General features: G+C 42.3%; 1 protein-coding gene across 1 annotated transcript in view; it reads right to left on the bottom strand.

Annotated features, from left to right (window-relative positions):
• Positions 1-3463: 3463 nt before the first annotated feature.
• Positions 3464-16194, bottom strand: part of LOC119412183 (ubiquitin-conjugating enzyme E2 variant 1) — a 28416-nt gene continuing 15685 nt past the window's right edge. The window contains exons 3-4 of the mRNA XM_037679159.1: positions 13294-13419; positions 3464-3863 (exon numbers count right to left, since the gene is read on the bottom strand). Of these exons, the coding sequence (XP_037535087.1) occupies positions 3717-3863; positions 13294-13419 (273 nt within the window). The 3' untranslated portion in view covers positions 3464-3716. The remainder of the gene's footprint in view (positions 3864-13293; positions 13420-16194) is intronic.

Raw genomic sequence — 16194 nt, 5'->3', positions numbered from 1 at the left:
ATACCATACCATACCATTTTATTTATAGAGCACTTCAAACAGCAACAAGGCCAACTTAAGTGCTGTACAGACAGAAAAACAGGCAACACACAAAGCAATATACAAAATGAAGTAAATCAGAAATATAGACATAAAAACGATGCAGATAATAAATATGACTAACTGGTGTGGAGCATACAAGTTCAAAACACAGATCCTCTGGTGTTGAAAGCTACTGAATAGTAGTGGGCTTTCAAATGGGATTTGAAAACCGAGAGGGAGGGGCCTGTCTGACAAGCAGAGGCAACTCGTTCCAGAGTCTTGGTCCTGCTACAGAGAAGGCCCCGTCACCTCTGCACTTAAGACGAGTTCCTGGAACTGTGAGGAGCAACTGGTCCGCTGACCTCAGGGAATGTGGTGGGACATACGGTTGTAGCAGATCAGAGAGATTGGGGGGCGACACTGTTCAGTGATTTGTAGACATACAGGAGTATTTTGAAATGGATTTGAAGGTGAACCAGTAACCAGTGCAGTGAGGCCAAAACTGGTGTAATGTGCTCTCTTTCGCCTGTACTGGTTAAAAATCTGGCTGCTGCATTCTGGACCAGTTGTAGTCGTGCAGTGGAGGTCTGACTGATACCAAACAGGAGTGAATTGCAGTAATCAAGCCTAGATGTAATGAATGCATGTATTACTGTCTCCAGGTTCTTTTTGGACAATATGGGCTTCAGTTTAGACAGCCGCCTCAGTTGGAAGAAACATGATTTAACAATCATGTTTACATGATTGTTAAGTTTCAGGGAAGGGTCCATTATCACGCCCAGATTAGTGACTCTTTGTTTTTCTGACAGGGTTAGAGCGGAGAGGTCGATGCAGTGGTTTGTGATCGTGTCGTTGGGAGGGAACAACATGACTTCAGACTTCTTTTCATTGAAACTTAAGAAGTTTAAAGCCATCCAGTCCCTGATGTCAGCCAGGCAGTTGAGCAGAGGTTGAATAGAGCATGTACCATTGTGTCTTAGGGGGAAGTAAATTTGACAGTCATCGGCGTAAAAGTGGAAGGGCATGTTGTGTTTCCGGAAAATAGCACCAAGTGGCAGCAGGTATAAAGAGAATAGGAGGGGACCCAGGATGGACTCTTGCGGAACCCCCCGTTTAAGCTCTGCCTCTGCGGAACTAAAATCCTTGATGGAAACACAAAAGGATCTGTCAGTGAGGTAAGATCTGAACCAATTGAGGGCTGATCCTGTTTAACCTTTTCAGCTTGTCAGTTACATAACTGAAACAAAATTTATGACCATTTCAATAGAAAAATCGTTTTTGAGTGGGAAAATCGATTTAGAATCGAATCGTGACACAAAAATATCTGAATCGAATCGAATCGCCAGATACGGAGAAATTCGCACCCCTAAAATTGGCAGTACTCCATAAAGCTCGTCAGCAGAGAAAAGCATGACATGCTCTAAAAGGTGCTGGTAGACACGGCTGTGCCAACTTTGGACTTGATAAAACAGTGCACAAACACCAGATGACATCCATCCATCCATCCATCCATCCATTATCTTTACCCTCTTATTCCATTTTGGGTCACGGGGGTCGCCGGTGCCCATGTCCAGCAATCACTGTGCGAGGGGCGGGGGACACCCTGGACGGGTCTCCAGTCCATCACAGGGACACATAGAGACAAACAAGACAAACAAACATTCACTCTCTCACTCACACCTAGGGACAATTTAGAGTTACCAATCAGCCTAACATGCATGTTTTTGGTCTGTGGGAGGAAACCGGAGCACACGGAGAAAACCCACGCATGCACGGAGAGAACATGCAAACTCCACCCAGAAAGGCCCCTGGACCGGGGTTTGAACCAGGGACCTGCTCGCTGAGAGGCAGCAGCTCTACCAGCTGCACCACCGTGCTGCCCACACCAGATGACATGGCTCCCAAATCAGACTGAAGAATTTCCCTCTGGACCTCAAGCAGCTTGAATTCTGAGCCTCTCCACTCTTCAACCAAACTCCTTACAAATTACTTTCTTTACAAATGAAATTCAAAAATTTATTTTGTCTAAATACCAGATGTTGCAACAGTTCAGTCCTTTTTGTCCTCAACCCAGGTAGGACAATTCTAACTTATCCGGTTCAGGAGTGGCTCGACACGACATAGCCCAGGTCCTGAATCCATCTGTGTGGTGGCTTTGGAAGCACTGAAACCAGCTACAGTACACTTTCTTGGTCTAACACAACATTCTAATTTTCTGATAAAGTGAATCAGGTTTTTATTAGATGGAAATCAAAGTCATCAAAATGAACAGAAATAAACATTTAAAACACCTCAGTCTGATGGTGGTGCAAACTTTTGTTGCTCAGGAAAGACATTCATATGAAGAAAACTAAGCCATTACTTCATATCGTATAATCACCTGTTAAGCTAAAAGAGTAGTAATTTAACAAAACTAACAGTGTTTGGAGTTTTGGACAATGATGAAACTTTCATATGCAAAGGTAATCATGTTTAATTGAAATAGAACCATGCAACAGGTTACACCACCCTGACTCAAGTCTACCCATTTAGAAAATAAACATCCGTCGTACGTCGAGTTCAGTGAGGATTCACTGAATGACAGAAGATACGCCATAAACATGTCAGCCCAGTGTCTAAAGGAAGAAAACCAAGAACTAACTAAATGGTAAAAAAATAAGAAAAATCACAGCTCCTCCTGTTTCAAAGACCACCATCCTGAAAAAGGGACAGAGCTAAAGAAAAAGTTCTTAGGAAACAAACAAAAACAAAAAAAGCTCCTGTGAGCTCCGACCACACGTCCACATCTTCTGCACACTGACAATACCGGTAATCATCACGAAGCATCGAGAACCATATGGCACAAAAGTCTGAGAAAACACCGAGGCAACGGCGTCCTGCTCAGAAATACACTGCATCTACAAGTTTCTCCTGATCTGACAGGCACTAGCTTAAAGAAGGTCCCCTCAAGTTTACCTCAGCAGATGTGGAAGCTTTGGAATTTAAATCACTGTAGTCTGAAAGACCAAGTAAAACCGTTTTGTTACAAACTGGAATATGTTGAAGGTTGTCGTGCACACAATGTCCTAAACATTAAACTGTCTCGTGGGATCCCCCTAATAACTTGAACATTGCACCAGATCATTAGTTTTTTCACATTCGGGATATAAAGATGATAAAACAAAAGCATATATAGGACTTTGTTTCTGTTTTGAATTAGCAGATTTGCAGCATGGACTTGGCTGTGGCTGCCTGCCTGGGAGGAGTTGACGGGGAACAAGATGGCCCCCAGAAACCATCTTAGCTCCAGCAGGGCTGGTTGGTCCACTTAAGAAGTTTACTGCTTGCTGGGGAAACGGTTTACTGGAACTCCTCAGACTGATGAAGCCCTCCGGATAGAGGGCGAAATGTCTCAAAAAAAGCAACAACTGTCCAAATGACCTGACGGAGAATTATTGGATTTGGTACCTGGATGATTGAGCATGAACTTTGTTGACTTAGATGGAGGTCTGGGTGAGGAAGTTGGTTTCTCTCGCAGATCTTTATCCATTCAGTGGAAGGCTCCCGAAGGAAGTGGGTGTTAATCTTTGGTAAGATGGTGGCTGAGCAGGACAGGGTTTAGGATGGTCTGTGTGTGTGTGTGTGTGTGTGTGTGCGTAAGAGGGAGGGAGGGAGAGAGCGTGAGGGAGACGGGGTTAACAGCAGCACCAGCAGCCTCAGTTGCTGTACACCTGGCCTTCAGGTGGCTGGGAGAGCCTGCTGTTCTCCTTCATCATCATGTGCTGTCTGAGCTCCTGCAGCACCATCTTGATGTTGTACGAGTTCTTCCACCGGGACATTGATGACACAGACTTTAGGTCGACCTGAGAGAAGAAGGACGTCAAAACTCATTATCTTACAGAGAATTAGTTTAAAAAGCAACAGTTATGCCCACAAGCTTAACACGTCTCGTCTCCATTTTAGGCCGAGTCCTATTCATCCCTTATTCTTAAATTTTAGCTCAGTATCTGTAAAATCAACTGAGTAATGGCCATTTTTGTGCTTGCTAAGATCAGTAGACTGTGGTTAAAGTTAAGTTTACTGTTTATTTGTCATATCAAGTTCAAGTCAACTTTATTGTCATTACCATCACATGTGGTACATGAGGTGGGACGAAATTATGTACACAGGGTCCCAGTTACACCCAAAAATAGTGAAATATAAAGTATAAAAAGAAACCGTATACAGTAGCCCCTCGCTACTTTGCGGTTTGTTTATTGTGGATTCGCTCCATCGTGGTTTTTCAAAATAAGATTAGACATGACACACGACACATGGCTGATTGATGAATGAGCTGCACGATCAGCATGGAATTTTTATTTAAAATAAATCGTTTTAAATTATTTAGCACCTGCTGCTCCTTCGTGCAGCCCACGCTGCAGAAAAAGCTTTCTCCTGCGCCTCTGTGCTGCCCATACTGCAGGATAAACTCCCTCCTGCAGCTGATCAGCTTATCTGCATACAGAACAGAGAAGTGGGCGTGGCCAAGAGTGTTTGCAGGTGGCTGAGAGCAGCGGAGGCACAGAGAAGGAAATCATGACATGCTGTGCTCTTTTAGAGCGTTTAGAGTTTGGAAACATTGATTAGAATATTACAAGAGTGTGGGAACGGTTTAAGACGCCTTTATTTTATATCTATCCATCTATATCTATCTATCTATCTATCTATATATAGATAGATATAGCGTAATTGCACCTGTATATAAGCCACACATACTAAATATAAGATAAATCATAATTTTTTTTTTTTATGTTTTAATGTTATAATGTTGTACATAATTACACTGTACATTATGTAATTTCCCTCTGGGATTTTTGAATTGAATTAAATCAGACACACAGGCTGTTATACTGCAGGTATTTGCAGTACAGTGAATGTATGTGTCCCACTTTATCTGTGCAGTACTGGATGTAGTACAAAATTCAGCCACTTGATGGTGACCACAGACTACAGATTACTTTCAACATGTACTAAACTTGAGTGGTCATCCTACAATACTTAAAAAGCTTCAGGTTTTGACTCATGGTAACAAACATTATACCTTTAAAATGAACAAAATACTGGTAAATATCTACTGGTAAGCATAACTACTGGACATAAAACACTAAAAATGTGCATACAAGTGTCAAACACCTACAGAACTGAAATTATTTTAAAATTATATACACCGGGAAAAATTACCCAGAAGTCTTAACGGGGTCAAGTGACAGGAAGTGAAATACCGTAGTACAGATAAATGTGGTAAATATTCATTAAATCACTGATTTTTATTGTTAAACAGTTTTGGTATCAGCTGCTGTTTTAAATCTACCTTTACTTTATAAATTATCTTTATTATTTTTCTGAGCTCCTCATAAATCTCCTTTGTTCCTGTCATGATACACATCCACAAACATGTTGTGAAGAGCAGACTTTGATAGATCCTGTTTGTAACACATCATGAGGCAGACGCTGATGTTTGGAAGACAACGCCCTTTACTCGTCATCATTCAGGTCTTATAACAGCACAGTGCCACCTACTGGCAATATAAAGCAATTAACTTGTCTCAATACAGTATACATCACATCTCCCTCTCTGAAGTTTTTTTCCCCATAGTTCATAATTTCATAGTTAACTTTTAGCAAAATTCATAAATCACGTTCAGTCCATATAACGTCTTGGCCTTCTAACAGGTCTTCCACAGCGAGTTGATCTCACAGGACTGTCAGAAGAAATAGTACTGTCAGTCACTACTGTTGGACTGTGTGGAACAGTGGAACAGTCTGGAGTAGAGCTAGATGGTTCAACACTTGGCCGTGTATCTTGCACGTTTCTTGCATCTTGAGGAGGTTCAGTACTTGGCCATGTGTTCTGCGTCTCCTCTTGATAAGAGTACTCTGGTATATTATCATCAGGTACTCTTGGAAATTCAGTCTCTCTTGTTTTGAGCAGGTGTTTGTGATTCCTCCTGTACAGTTCTCCAGTTGTAGTTTTAACAACATATGACCTTGGCTGACTGTGTTTTTGTACCACAGTGGCTGGTTCCCAATAATTGGTTCCTCCCTGGCTCTGATCGAGGTGGCTGCTTCTGTCATCCCTCCCCCGTTTTTCCTTCTTCCTACTCTGCTCTCTGTGTGTCTGAAGTGCCTGGTTCACATCTCCCGAACATAAATTCCTGGGTCATGATTAACCAAGGACAAAAGCTTCATCTCTTATGTGACATAAGTGGCTCTTTTTGATTTTTGTTCTTATGTGTATTACATACAGCACATTGAGCCACAACCTCTTCTGTCTGTTTGCCCATCCCCGGCCAGAACAGAACATCACGGGCTCGCTCTTTACACTTCACCATGCCCATGTGTGACTCGTGGATTTTCCTGAGCTTTTCACTTCTCAATCTATGTGGTACTACCAACCTTGAATCTTGAATACGAGTCCATCGTCATACGACAGCTCTTCTCTGAAAGTCCAGTATTGTTTGATTTTATCTGGAACATGTCTCTGTAGATCTGGCCAACCTCTTTCAATGGCATTTGCAACCAGTTTTAACTCAGCATCCTCTTTTGTTGCTTCTTTAAACTCCTGCATCTTTCCATCTGATACAGGGAGTTGTTGACTTACACAATTGACCTCCAGCTCTTCATCAAGACGTTTCTCATGATGCTCATTTAGACATTCTCTGCTCAGAGCATCAGCAACATGAATATTCTTTCCTGATTTATATTTAACTTCAAGACTGTATTTTTGCAGTCTCAAGAGCATTCTTTGTAATCTTTATGAAGCGTCAAGGATGGATTTCTTAAATATCACCTCAAGTGGCTTGTGATAACTTTCTACCTGCACACGTCTTCCATATAAATACTAATGGAATTTTTCACAACCATACACAATAGCAAGCATTTCTTTTTCAATCTGAGCATAACGTTTTTGACACTCAGTTAATGCTCTAGAGCCATTTGCTACTGGTTGTCCCTCTTGGAGAAGCACGGCTCCCAATCCCTCAGAGCTTGCATCCTCTGATAAAATAACTGGCTTGCTGACATCATAGTACTTCAGTACTGGTGTTTGGCTGACGAGAGCTTTTAGTTTATTAAAACTGTTTAGTTGCTCTGGTCCCCAATGCCATTCCACATCTCCTTCCAACTTTCTTAAAGGATCACTCAAATCTGAAAGGTTGGGGATAAATTTAGAAAGGTATTGCAATAATCCTGTAAACCTCTGAAGAGCAGATTTGTCCTCTGGTGCAACCATGTTTTGTATAGCTTTAACCTTTTCAGGGTCAGGTTTAAGTCCTTTCTCACTGAGAACATGTCCAATGTAACTGATCTCGGTCATCCTTATCTTGCACTTACTTTTGTTCAATTTCAGATCGACACTTCTCAGACGGTCTAGCAGTCATCTCAACCAATGATCATGCTGCTCTATGCTCTTTCCCCAAACCAGGATGTCATCAATTATATTGACTACACCATCAAGACCTTCTAAATGTCTGGCTATGCACCTTTGGAACACTTCAGGTGCTGATGAGATACCAAATGGAAGTCTTTTAAACCTATATCTCCCGAATGGAGTATTAAACGTACACAGTTGAGAACTTTCTTCGTCTAACTGGATTTGCCAAAATCCATGGTTGGCGTCTAAAACTGAAAAAAAATCGGGCATTTGGCATTTCAGCAACCACTTCTTCAATTGTGCACAGTGGATAATGTTCTCTCTTGATGGCTTTATTCAGGTCCAGTGGGTCAATGCAGATCCTTACCTTATTGGGTTTGGTTACCGTAACCATGCTATTCACCCAACCTGTTGGCTCTGTCTGTTTAGTTATCACACCCACACTTTCCATTATTTTTAGTTCTGCTTCAATTTTGTCTTTGAGAGCAACGGGCCCTTTTCTGGGAGCATGAACCACTGGAGCAATGTCTGGATTTGTCTGAATGTGGTACATTCCTGGTATGCAGCCTAATCCAGAAAATAAATCCTCATATTCACTCAGAATGTCATCCTGTTTTTCAAGTGCATGTAGTCTCCCAATAAGTCCCATTTTTTCACTTGACTCTTCTCCAAGAATTGCAGGTGCATTTTTCTTTATGACCTCAAATTCTACATCATACTTTTTGTCTTTATACTGACATGTCAACATAATTTTTTCTTTTGCTGTAATCTGATGGCCTGCATAAGCAACAAGCTTAGCATGTGATGAGCTCACCTGTTGATCCAATCTCAGTTTTCTGAGGTCTTTCATGGACACAACATTGCAATCAGCTCCAGTATCCAACCTGACTTTCAAAACTTTCTTGCTGACCATGAGATCTTCATGCCATTTTTCTGCCTTGGTTACAGTCATGTTAGCTTGTGATGCTGTGTGAAGGGAACCAATAAAGAATTCCTCCTCTTCAGCTTGGGTCTTATTTATATGATGCACCTTCGGGTTGTTGGTGTGCTTGCATTATTTGCACATTCTTGCATAGTGATTTTTCCCGTGACAAGCTTTACACACTTGTCCATAAGCAGGACATTTCTTTGGATCGTGCTTATAGCCACATCTTGTGCAGTTTCCTTGATTCCTCACATTTCCACTCTGTGCTGTAGCTCCACTGTCTCTCTGTTTATCATATTGTTTTTTCTTTGTGACTTTATTAACAGGGATTTCAACCTCCTCTTGTAGACTTTTTAACTGACTTCGACTGCACTCACTGGCTCTGCAAATGTCTATTGCTTTGTCTAGAGTGAGATCAGGTTCTCTCAATAATCGTCCTTTTACTTGATCATCAGAGATTCCACACACAATTCTGTCTCTTATCAGTGAGTCCGTGAGGGGCTCAAACTCGCAGTCTTTGGCTTTACTCTTTAAATCAGTCACATATGAATCAATAGTCTCTGATTTTCCTTGCACTCGAGTGAAGAACAGGTGCCTCAAATAGGTCACATTTTTTCTTGGTTCATAATACTTGTGGAACAGCTCTTTCAGTTGACCGTAGTTATCAGCATTTTCATCAGCGTCCTCAACAAAATCAAAGGTGCTGTATACCTTGATGGCTTCATCTCCAGCTACGTGCAGAAACGTAGCTTTCTTCACAGCATCAGATTTTTCCTCAATTCCTCTGGCAACAAGGTACAGTTCAAATCTCTGAATCCAGACTCTCCCGTTTTCTGCTAGATTTCCTTCTAGACTTAATGAGGTTGGAGGTTTCATCTGGTCCATGTTCTTTCATTTGCAAGGTTAATCCACTCTGTCTTTCACTCCTGACACCATGTAACATATCATGAGACAGACGCTGATGTTTGGAAGACAACGCCCTTTACTCGTCATCATTCAGGTCTTTTCTAACAGCACAGTGCCACCTACTGGCAATATAAAGTAATTAACTTGTATCACACTGTTCTTTAAATCAAACAGGGTGTCCACTCACACCTGATCATCATGAAAACACCTGACTCCAATTTCACCCTCACATTAACTGATAATTCACATACTTTTACCACTCACTAGTATTTAATATTGGATCATTTTCCTCTGTAAATAAATGACCAAGTATAATATTTTTGTCTCATTTGTTTACTTGTGTTCTCTTTATCTACTTTTAGGACTTGTGTTGAAATCTGATGATGTTTTAGGTCAGATTTTAGGGGGTGCGAATTTCTCCGTATCTGGCGATTCGATTCGATTCAGATATTTTTGTGTCACGATTCGATTCTAAATCGATTTTCCCACTCAAAAATGATTTTTCTATTGAAATGGTCATAAATTTTGTTTCAGTTATGTAACTGACAAGCTGAAAAGGTTAAACAGCAATATACACAAATAGACATTTATTTAAAACAATTTTTGGGAGCAGCACGGTGACGCAACTGGTAGAGCTGCTTCCTCTCAGCGAGCAGGTCCCTGGTTCAAATCCCGGTCCAGGTGCCTTCTGGGTGGAGTTTGCATGTTCTCTCCGTGCATGCGTGGGTTTTCTCTGGATACTCCAGTTTCCTCCCACAGACCAAAAACATGCATGTTAGGCTGATTGGTAACTCTAAATTGTCCCTAGGTGAGAGAGTGAATGGTTGTTTGTCTCGTTTGTCTCTATGTGTCCCTGTGATGGACTGGAGACCCGTCCAGGGTGTCCCCCACCCCTCGCACAGTGATTGTTGGACATGGGCACCAGCGACCCCCGTGACCCAAAATGGAAGAAGCGGGTAAAGATAATGGATGGATGGATGGATGGATGAATGTACTGCAATTTTATTTTACACTTCTTGTAAACAGCTGTGTTCTTGTGAAGCTCTGTCTTCCCCTGGAACATTGTAGGATCTGAAATGATGTTTAAAGCTGAAGCAGCGAGTTGAATCGTGCCGTCTCCTCCTCCATGCTGACAGGCTCCATTCAGATAAAGGGAGCTGGCTAACTAGCTGCTGCTGTACGGTGGCCTGCACGGCTCAATTCTACGGAGGCCGAACGGACACGTCAGAGTCAGAGTTTCTTTATTGTCATTCGCACCTCATGTGGTACATGTGGTGGAGCGAAATTATGTACACGGGGTCCCAGTTACATCCAACAATAAAATGTATAATAAAAACAGTAATAACATCTAAGATATGAACTAAGAAAAACATCAACTAAATATACACTAAGCACTCATAACATAAAACATTGAACATCAGCACAAACATGAACATGAGTCTGTGAGCAGATGTGCACGCATGAACACATCAACATTGAAACAGATCAGCAGCAACATTGAAACAGATCAGCAGCAACATGAAACAGATCAGCAGCAACATGAAACAGCAGCAGCAACATGAAACAGCAGCAGCAACATGAAACAGATCAGCAGCAACTTGAAACAGATCAGCAGCAACATGAAACAGATCAGCAGCAACATGATATGGTTTTTCACAGTTCTTATCCTGGTTAGAGATTCATGAGTCTAACAGCCTCAGGGTAGAAGCTGTTCCTCAGTCTAGTGGTTCTACACTTAATGCTCCTTAACCTCCTTCCTGAGGGGAGTGGGGCAAAAAGTGTGTGTGCTGGGTGAGTGGGGTCCTTCATGATGCAGGTGGCCCTCTTCCTGCATCTGGAGGTGTAGATGTCTGTGATGGTGGGGAGACTGACTCCAACATCTTCTGTGCAGCCTTCACCACTCTCTGCAAAGCTTTTCTTTCTGCAGCTGTGCAGCCTCCATGCCACACGTTGATGCTGGAGCACAGGATGCTCTCCACTGCACACCTGTAGAAGGAGGTGAGGACTGAGCTTCCAGACCAGCTCGCCTCAGCCGTCTGAGGAAGTAGAGTCTCTGATGAGCTTTCTTGATCAGGCTGGTGGTGTTGTTGCTCCAGCTGAGGTTGTTGTTCATGTGTACACCCAAGTACTTGTAGCTGGAGACCACTTCCACCGCAGATCCTCTTATGTTCAGGGGGGTGTAGGTGTTTTTGTTCCTTCTGAAGTCCACAATCATCTCCTTTGTCTTCTTCACATTGATGTGAAGGTTATTCTCTTTGCACCAGCTCTCCAGGTGTTCCACCTCCTGCCTGTAGCTGGACTCATCATTGTTTGTGATGCATCCCACCACCGCTGTATCATCTGCAAACTTTACAATGTGACAGCCTGGATGGGTAGCTGCACAATCATACGTGAGCAGAGTAAACAGGAGGGGGCTCAACACACATCCCTGAGGAGAGCCAGTGCTGAGGGTTATTGTGGAGAAGGAGAAGTTGTGGATCCTCACTAACTGTGGTCTGTTTGTTAAGAAGTCTAGTACCCAGTTGCAAATGGAGGGGCTTAGTCCTAGTGTGGATAGTTTGTCCATCAGGGTTTGGGGGATCATGGTGTTGAAGGCGGATGTGAAGTCCACAAAGAGCATACGGACGTAAGAGTTTTTCTGCTCCAGGTGGTTGAGTGCAGTGTGGACCACAGAGGAGATTGCATCCTCTGTTGATCGGTTCTCACGGTATGCGTACTGATGAGGGTCCTCGTTGATGTTGATGGTTGTTTTGATGTGAGTCATGATCAGTTTTTCGAAGCATTTAGCGACTATCGGGGTGAGGGCCACTGGCCGATAGTCATTCAGACCAGTCACTGTAGAGCTTTTTGGGACTGGGATGATGGTGGCAGTCTTCAGGCAGGTGGGAACTGTCTCCAGGGTAAGTGAGGTGTTAAAGATGTCTGCCAGCACCTCACAGAGCTGATCAGCACATTCCTTCAACACTTTTCTGGGAATGTTGTCTGGGCCGGTTGCTTTGTGCGGATTAATCCTCCTGAAGGTACTCCTTACTTCTGCTGAGGTCACGCTGAGATGCTCTTCATCCGGTGGTGAGGTGAGTCTGGTGCTGGGTGGTCTGTTCGGGTCTTCAAAGCGTGCATAGAACTTGTTGAGGGCATCAGGCAGAGATGGGTCTTTGGGGCATTGTTCACTCCTTCCTTTATAATCTGTTATGCACTTAATGCCCCTCCACATGCTCCGAGGGTCTTGTGAGATGAATTGACCCTTGGACCCACGTAATGTGATATGCAGTACGTTCAGGAGTAGGAGCCTAAAATAATAAAATTAAACACATTTTAAAATCAACTTATGGGCCTTTAGAATTGATTCAGAATCGCCAGGACTAAGAATCTAGATTATTTTTAAAAATTGATTTTTTTCTGTACCCCTATGCACAAATATAGAAAATTATGGAGTTCACAAATTTTCAGTCACCACTGTATCTCGAGCTGAGATACAGTTGCAAAACCATCTAGTGGGTAAGTACACTCTCTCACTATAGTTGTGCAAGATCAGCACTCCTGCACCTTCTGAAGGGATCCTTCTGTACAGCTGTTGCATCGATTGGGAGAAAGGTCCTCCACCATAGACAAGTTGCTCCAGGCAGATCTTCGACCTCTGTCTGAAAACTTGGCTCAGTTGTATTTTTTAATCATACTGTCTCCAGGTCCTGCCATTACTGGAATAGCAGCAACCAGCCTGTCCCAGATTAGAGCATGATGCAAGGCAGATGGGCTTCTCCACCAGGCTGGAGTAACCTCCCTGCACTGGGTGCAGCCTCCCCCAAGATATACAAATCCAAATATACAAATACAAGTCTGTAATGACAATGACATGAGGTGTATACTATATTCAGCGATGGCGAAAATGGGAAGGATGTCATTTCATTGTTTTCATCAGTCAGTGTTCAGTGTAGGCGGCATGGGACACCCACCACCTGATACTGAGAAGATGGCAGTAAATAATGACGAATGAACTACAAATCATTACAATTTGAATAAAGTGAATGTGTTGTTAGATGTGGACACTCACCACACCATTTGAACTGTTCACACCAGTCAAGTTGATCTTGTTCACAAAGCGAACAAGAGGAGGAAGTTCTGGGTATTTTGGCCCACAGTCCATTTTCAGACTGTATATTCTGCCTTCATAGACGGTCTGAAATAAAAGAACAATTCAAGTCAAATTTATTCATAAAGCACATTTAAAAACAGCAGGTGTTACCAAGGTGCTCAACAATAACATCAATGGCAGTAATTAAAGAAAAATAATAATAAAATGTAATAAAAGCATCAAAAGAAAAACATTAAAACACAAAATGAAATACATCAAATCACACTGTTAAAGTCAGTGAAAACAGATGGATTTTTTAAAGAGATTCAAAAACAGGAAGTGAAGTTCAAGCAGGTTTATCGTCATCCTCACCACATGTTGTACATGACGTGGGACGAAATTATGTCCACAGGGTCCCAGTTACAAGCAAAATACCAAAAAAAGTATAAAAAGAAACGGTAAAGTAGGATCTAAGATATATGCTAAACGAACGGCAAACAGTACACGAAAGATCTAAGCTCTACTGTACGCTAAACACTAATAATACAGAACAATACGGCACACGCCTCTGGAAGTCACTCCACCTGATATTCGTACTACAGACTCACTGCCACATGTCAAACTCAGAACTCATCTGTTTAAAGAAGCCTACACTCTGTGACTGCATCGTCCTATTTCAATTCTACTTTAATTGTTTTTACTGTGTGTATAATATCGTGTCTGTTTTTATGATTGACAATGTAAGGTGACTTGAGTGCCAAGAAAGGTGCCTACAAATAAAATGTATTATTATTATTATTAAATCAACAGCAGCCTGAACATGAGTCTGTGGTGAGCAGATGGGTATGAACGAATACAGCAACATGAGATAATCAGCAGCATGCATAATCAGCAGCACAGATAAGTCGCATATCACCAATCCAAGTGGCATCACAGTGATTCTCCTGGTCAGGGATTCATGAGTCTAACAGCCTCAGGGTAGAAGCTGTTCCTCAGTCTAGTGGTTCTACACTTAATGCTCCTCAACCTCCTGCCTGAGGGGAGCCAGTGCTGAGGGTTATGGTGGAGGAGAAGTTGCGGATCCTCACAAAGTGAGCCTGTCTAATGTTGGGGGGCAGATCGTTACAAAGGAGGGGTGCACCGATGGCAGTTTTCTGGCCAATCACTGATTTCTAAAAAGTCTGAGCTGCCGATTCAGATTTTGTTTTCTAAGAGACACCGTCAGGTATAAGGTCACAACGCACCATCACTTTTCTGAGCTTATTGTATTGAAAACATGCCCTTGAACAACATCTAGAAACAATACAAACTTGTTTTAACAGGACATGAGGCAGTGCTCTGAAATATAAATTAACTTTAGACAATTGTTGTTAAAACAAACAAACAAACTGTAAAATTGGTTTCTCATGCAAGTATCAGCCGATTTCCCATTTTCCAAAATTAAAGAAACCGGCGCCGATAAGTCGGCCGGCCGATTTATCGTCCAAAGTTTAGGGCACATGACTGAAGAAGCCCGATCTCGTCTGAGCTTCAACCTGGTTTTAGGTCCAACCACAAGCAGCTGGTCAGATGATCTCAGCACCCGAGAAGGAACATATGGTTGCAGTAGGTCAGGGAGAGATGAGACTGCAAGGCTATTAATGCACTTAAAGGTCAACAGGAGAATTTTAAAATCAATCCTGTTGCATAGAGGGAGCCAGTGAAGTGAGGACAAAACGGGTGAAATATGTTCAGAGTTCCTGCTCCAACACGATTACATTTACGAATGAAAGCCAAAGAAACCCTTTTCATGAAGAACACACATGTTCAACATCTCACTCTTTATTCATAATGTAAAACCAAAAGCTGACAACCTGTGTGAACCCATGGCTTTTGGTAGGGCTGGGCGATCTCTCGAGATTTTTAAAACATCTAGATAATTCCGTATGCAGCAAAGATGGGGCTATATCATCTATATACATCTCTTTAGTCCTAGAACTGCGCTGCTCAAGGTGTCTGCATGTTGGAGCAGTTCTGATACTTTGATTCTGAGAAATTACGATTGAAAACTTTAATTCCTCTTTTTTCTGGATATAAATCGCTTTTTTTGGATGATTGTTTCCTCTGGTGTCGGATGCTGTGCAGCTGGAAGGATTTTTACAGAAATATCTTTGCTTTTGGACACTTGTTATGATGCGTAACCATGACAACAAGGTTTGTTTGTTTTTTACAACCGGGAGCAGCTGATTAACGTCTCCAAAGCTCAAATAATATCTCAACTACAGTCCCAAATCCCAAATGAGTTGAAAAGGAGGCGTCGTGGATGCAGAGCAGGAGCAAAGAAGAGGGAGAAAGAGAGAAGAATCAAATTCAAACCATCTCTTCCATCGATCATGATGGGCAATGTGAGATCACTGGGAAACAAGTTGGATGAACTTCAAGCCCTAACAAGGACCCATCCAGAGTATCGGGAATGCAGTGTTATGTGTTTCATTGAGACATGGCTGCAGGATCATTTCCCCGACTCCAGCGTTTCCTTGCCAGGCTTTCTGACCATATGAGCAGATAGAGATTTAAAGAGGAGTGGCAAAAGGAAAGGAGGTGGGTTGGCAGTGCTTGTGAACAACAGATGGTGTAATCCTGGACATGTTACTGTGAAGTGTCGTCTCTGCAGTCCAGATATTGAACTGTTAGCACTAAGTTGTCGTCCATATTATTTGCCAAGAGAGTTCACCAGTGTTATTTTGGCAACTGTTTACATTCCACCCAATGCCAAAACAGTCCATGCTCAATAATCCAGGTTTACAATCCAACTTTTTTCAGTCAGGTCATCTGGACAGTTTCTTTTTTATGCTGAAACGTTTCACCTTCCATCCAGAAGGCTTCATCAGTCAAGGAAAC

Source organism: Nematolebias whitei, chromosome 7, assembly GCF_014905685.2.
Source record: "Nematolebias whitei isolate Nwh7 chromosome 7, NemWhi1, whole genome shotgun sequence".
Taxonomy (NCBI): Eukaryota; Metazoa; Chordata; class Actinopteri; order Cyprinodontiformes; family Rivulidae; genus Nematolebias; species Nematolebias whitei.
The sequence above is the reverse complement of the archived record's forward strand: the minus strand, read 5'-3'. Positions and strand labels throughout refer to the sequence as shown.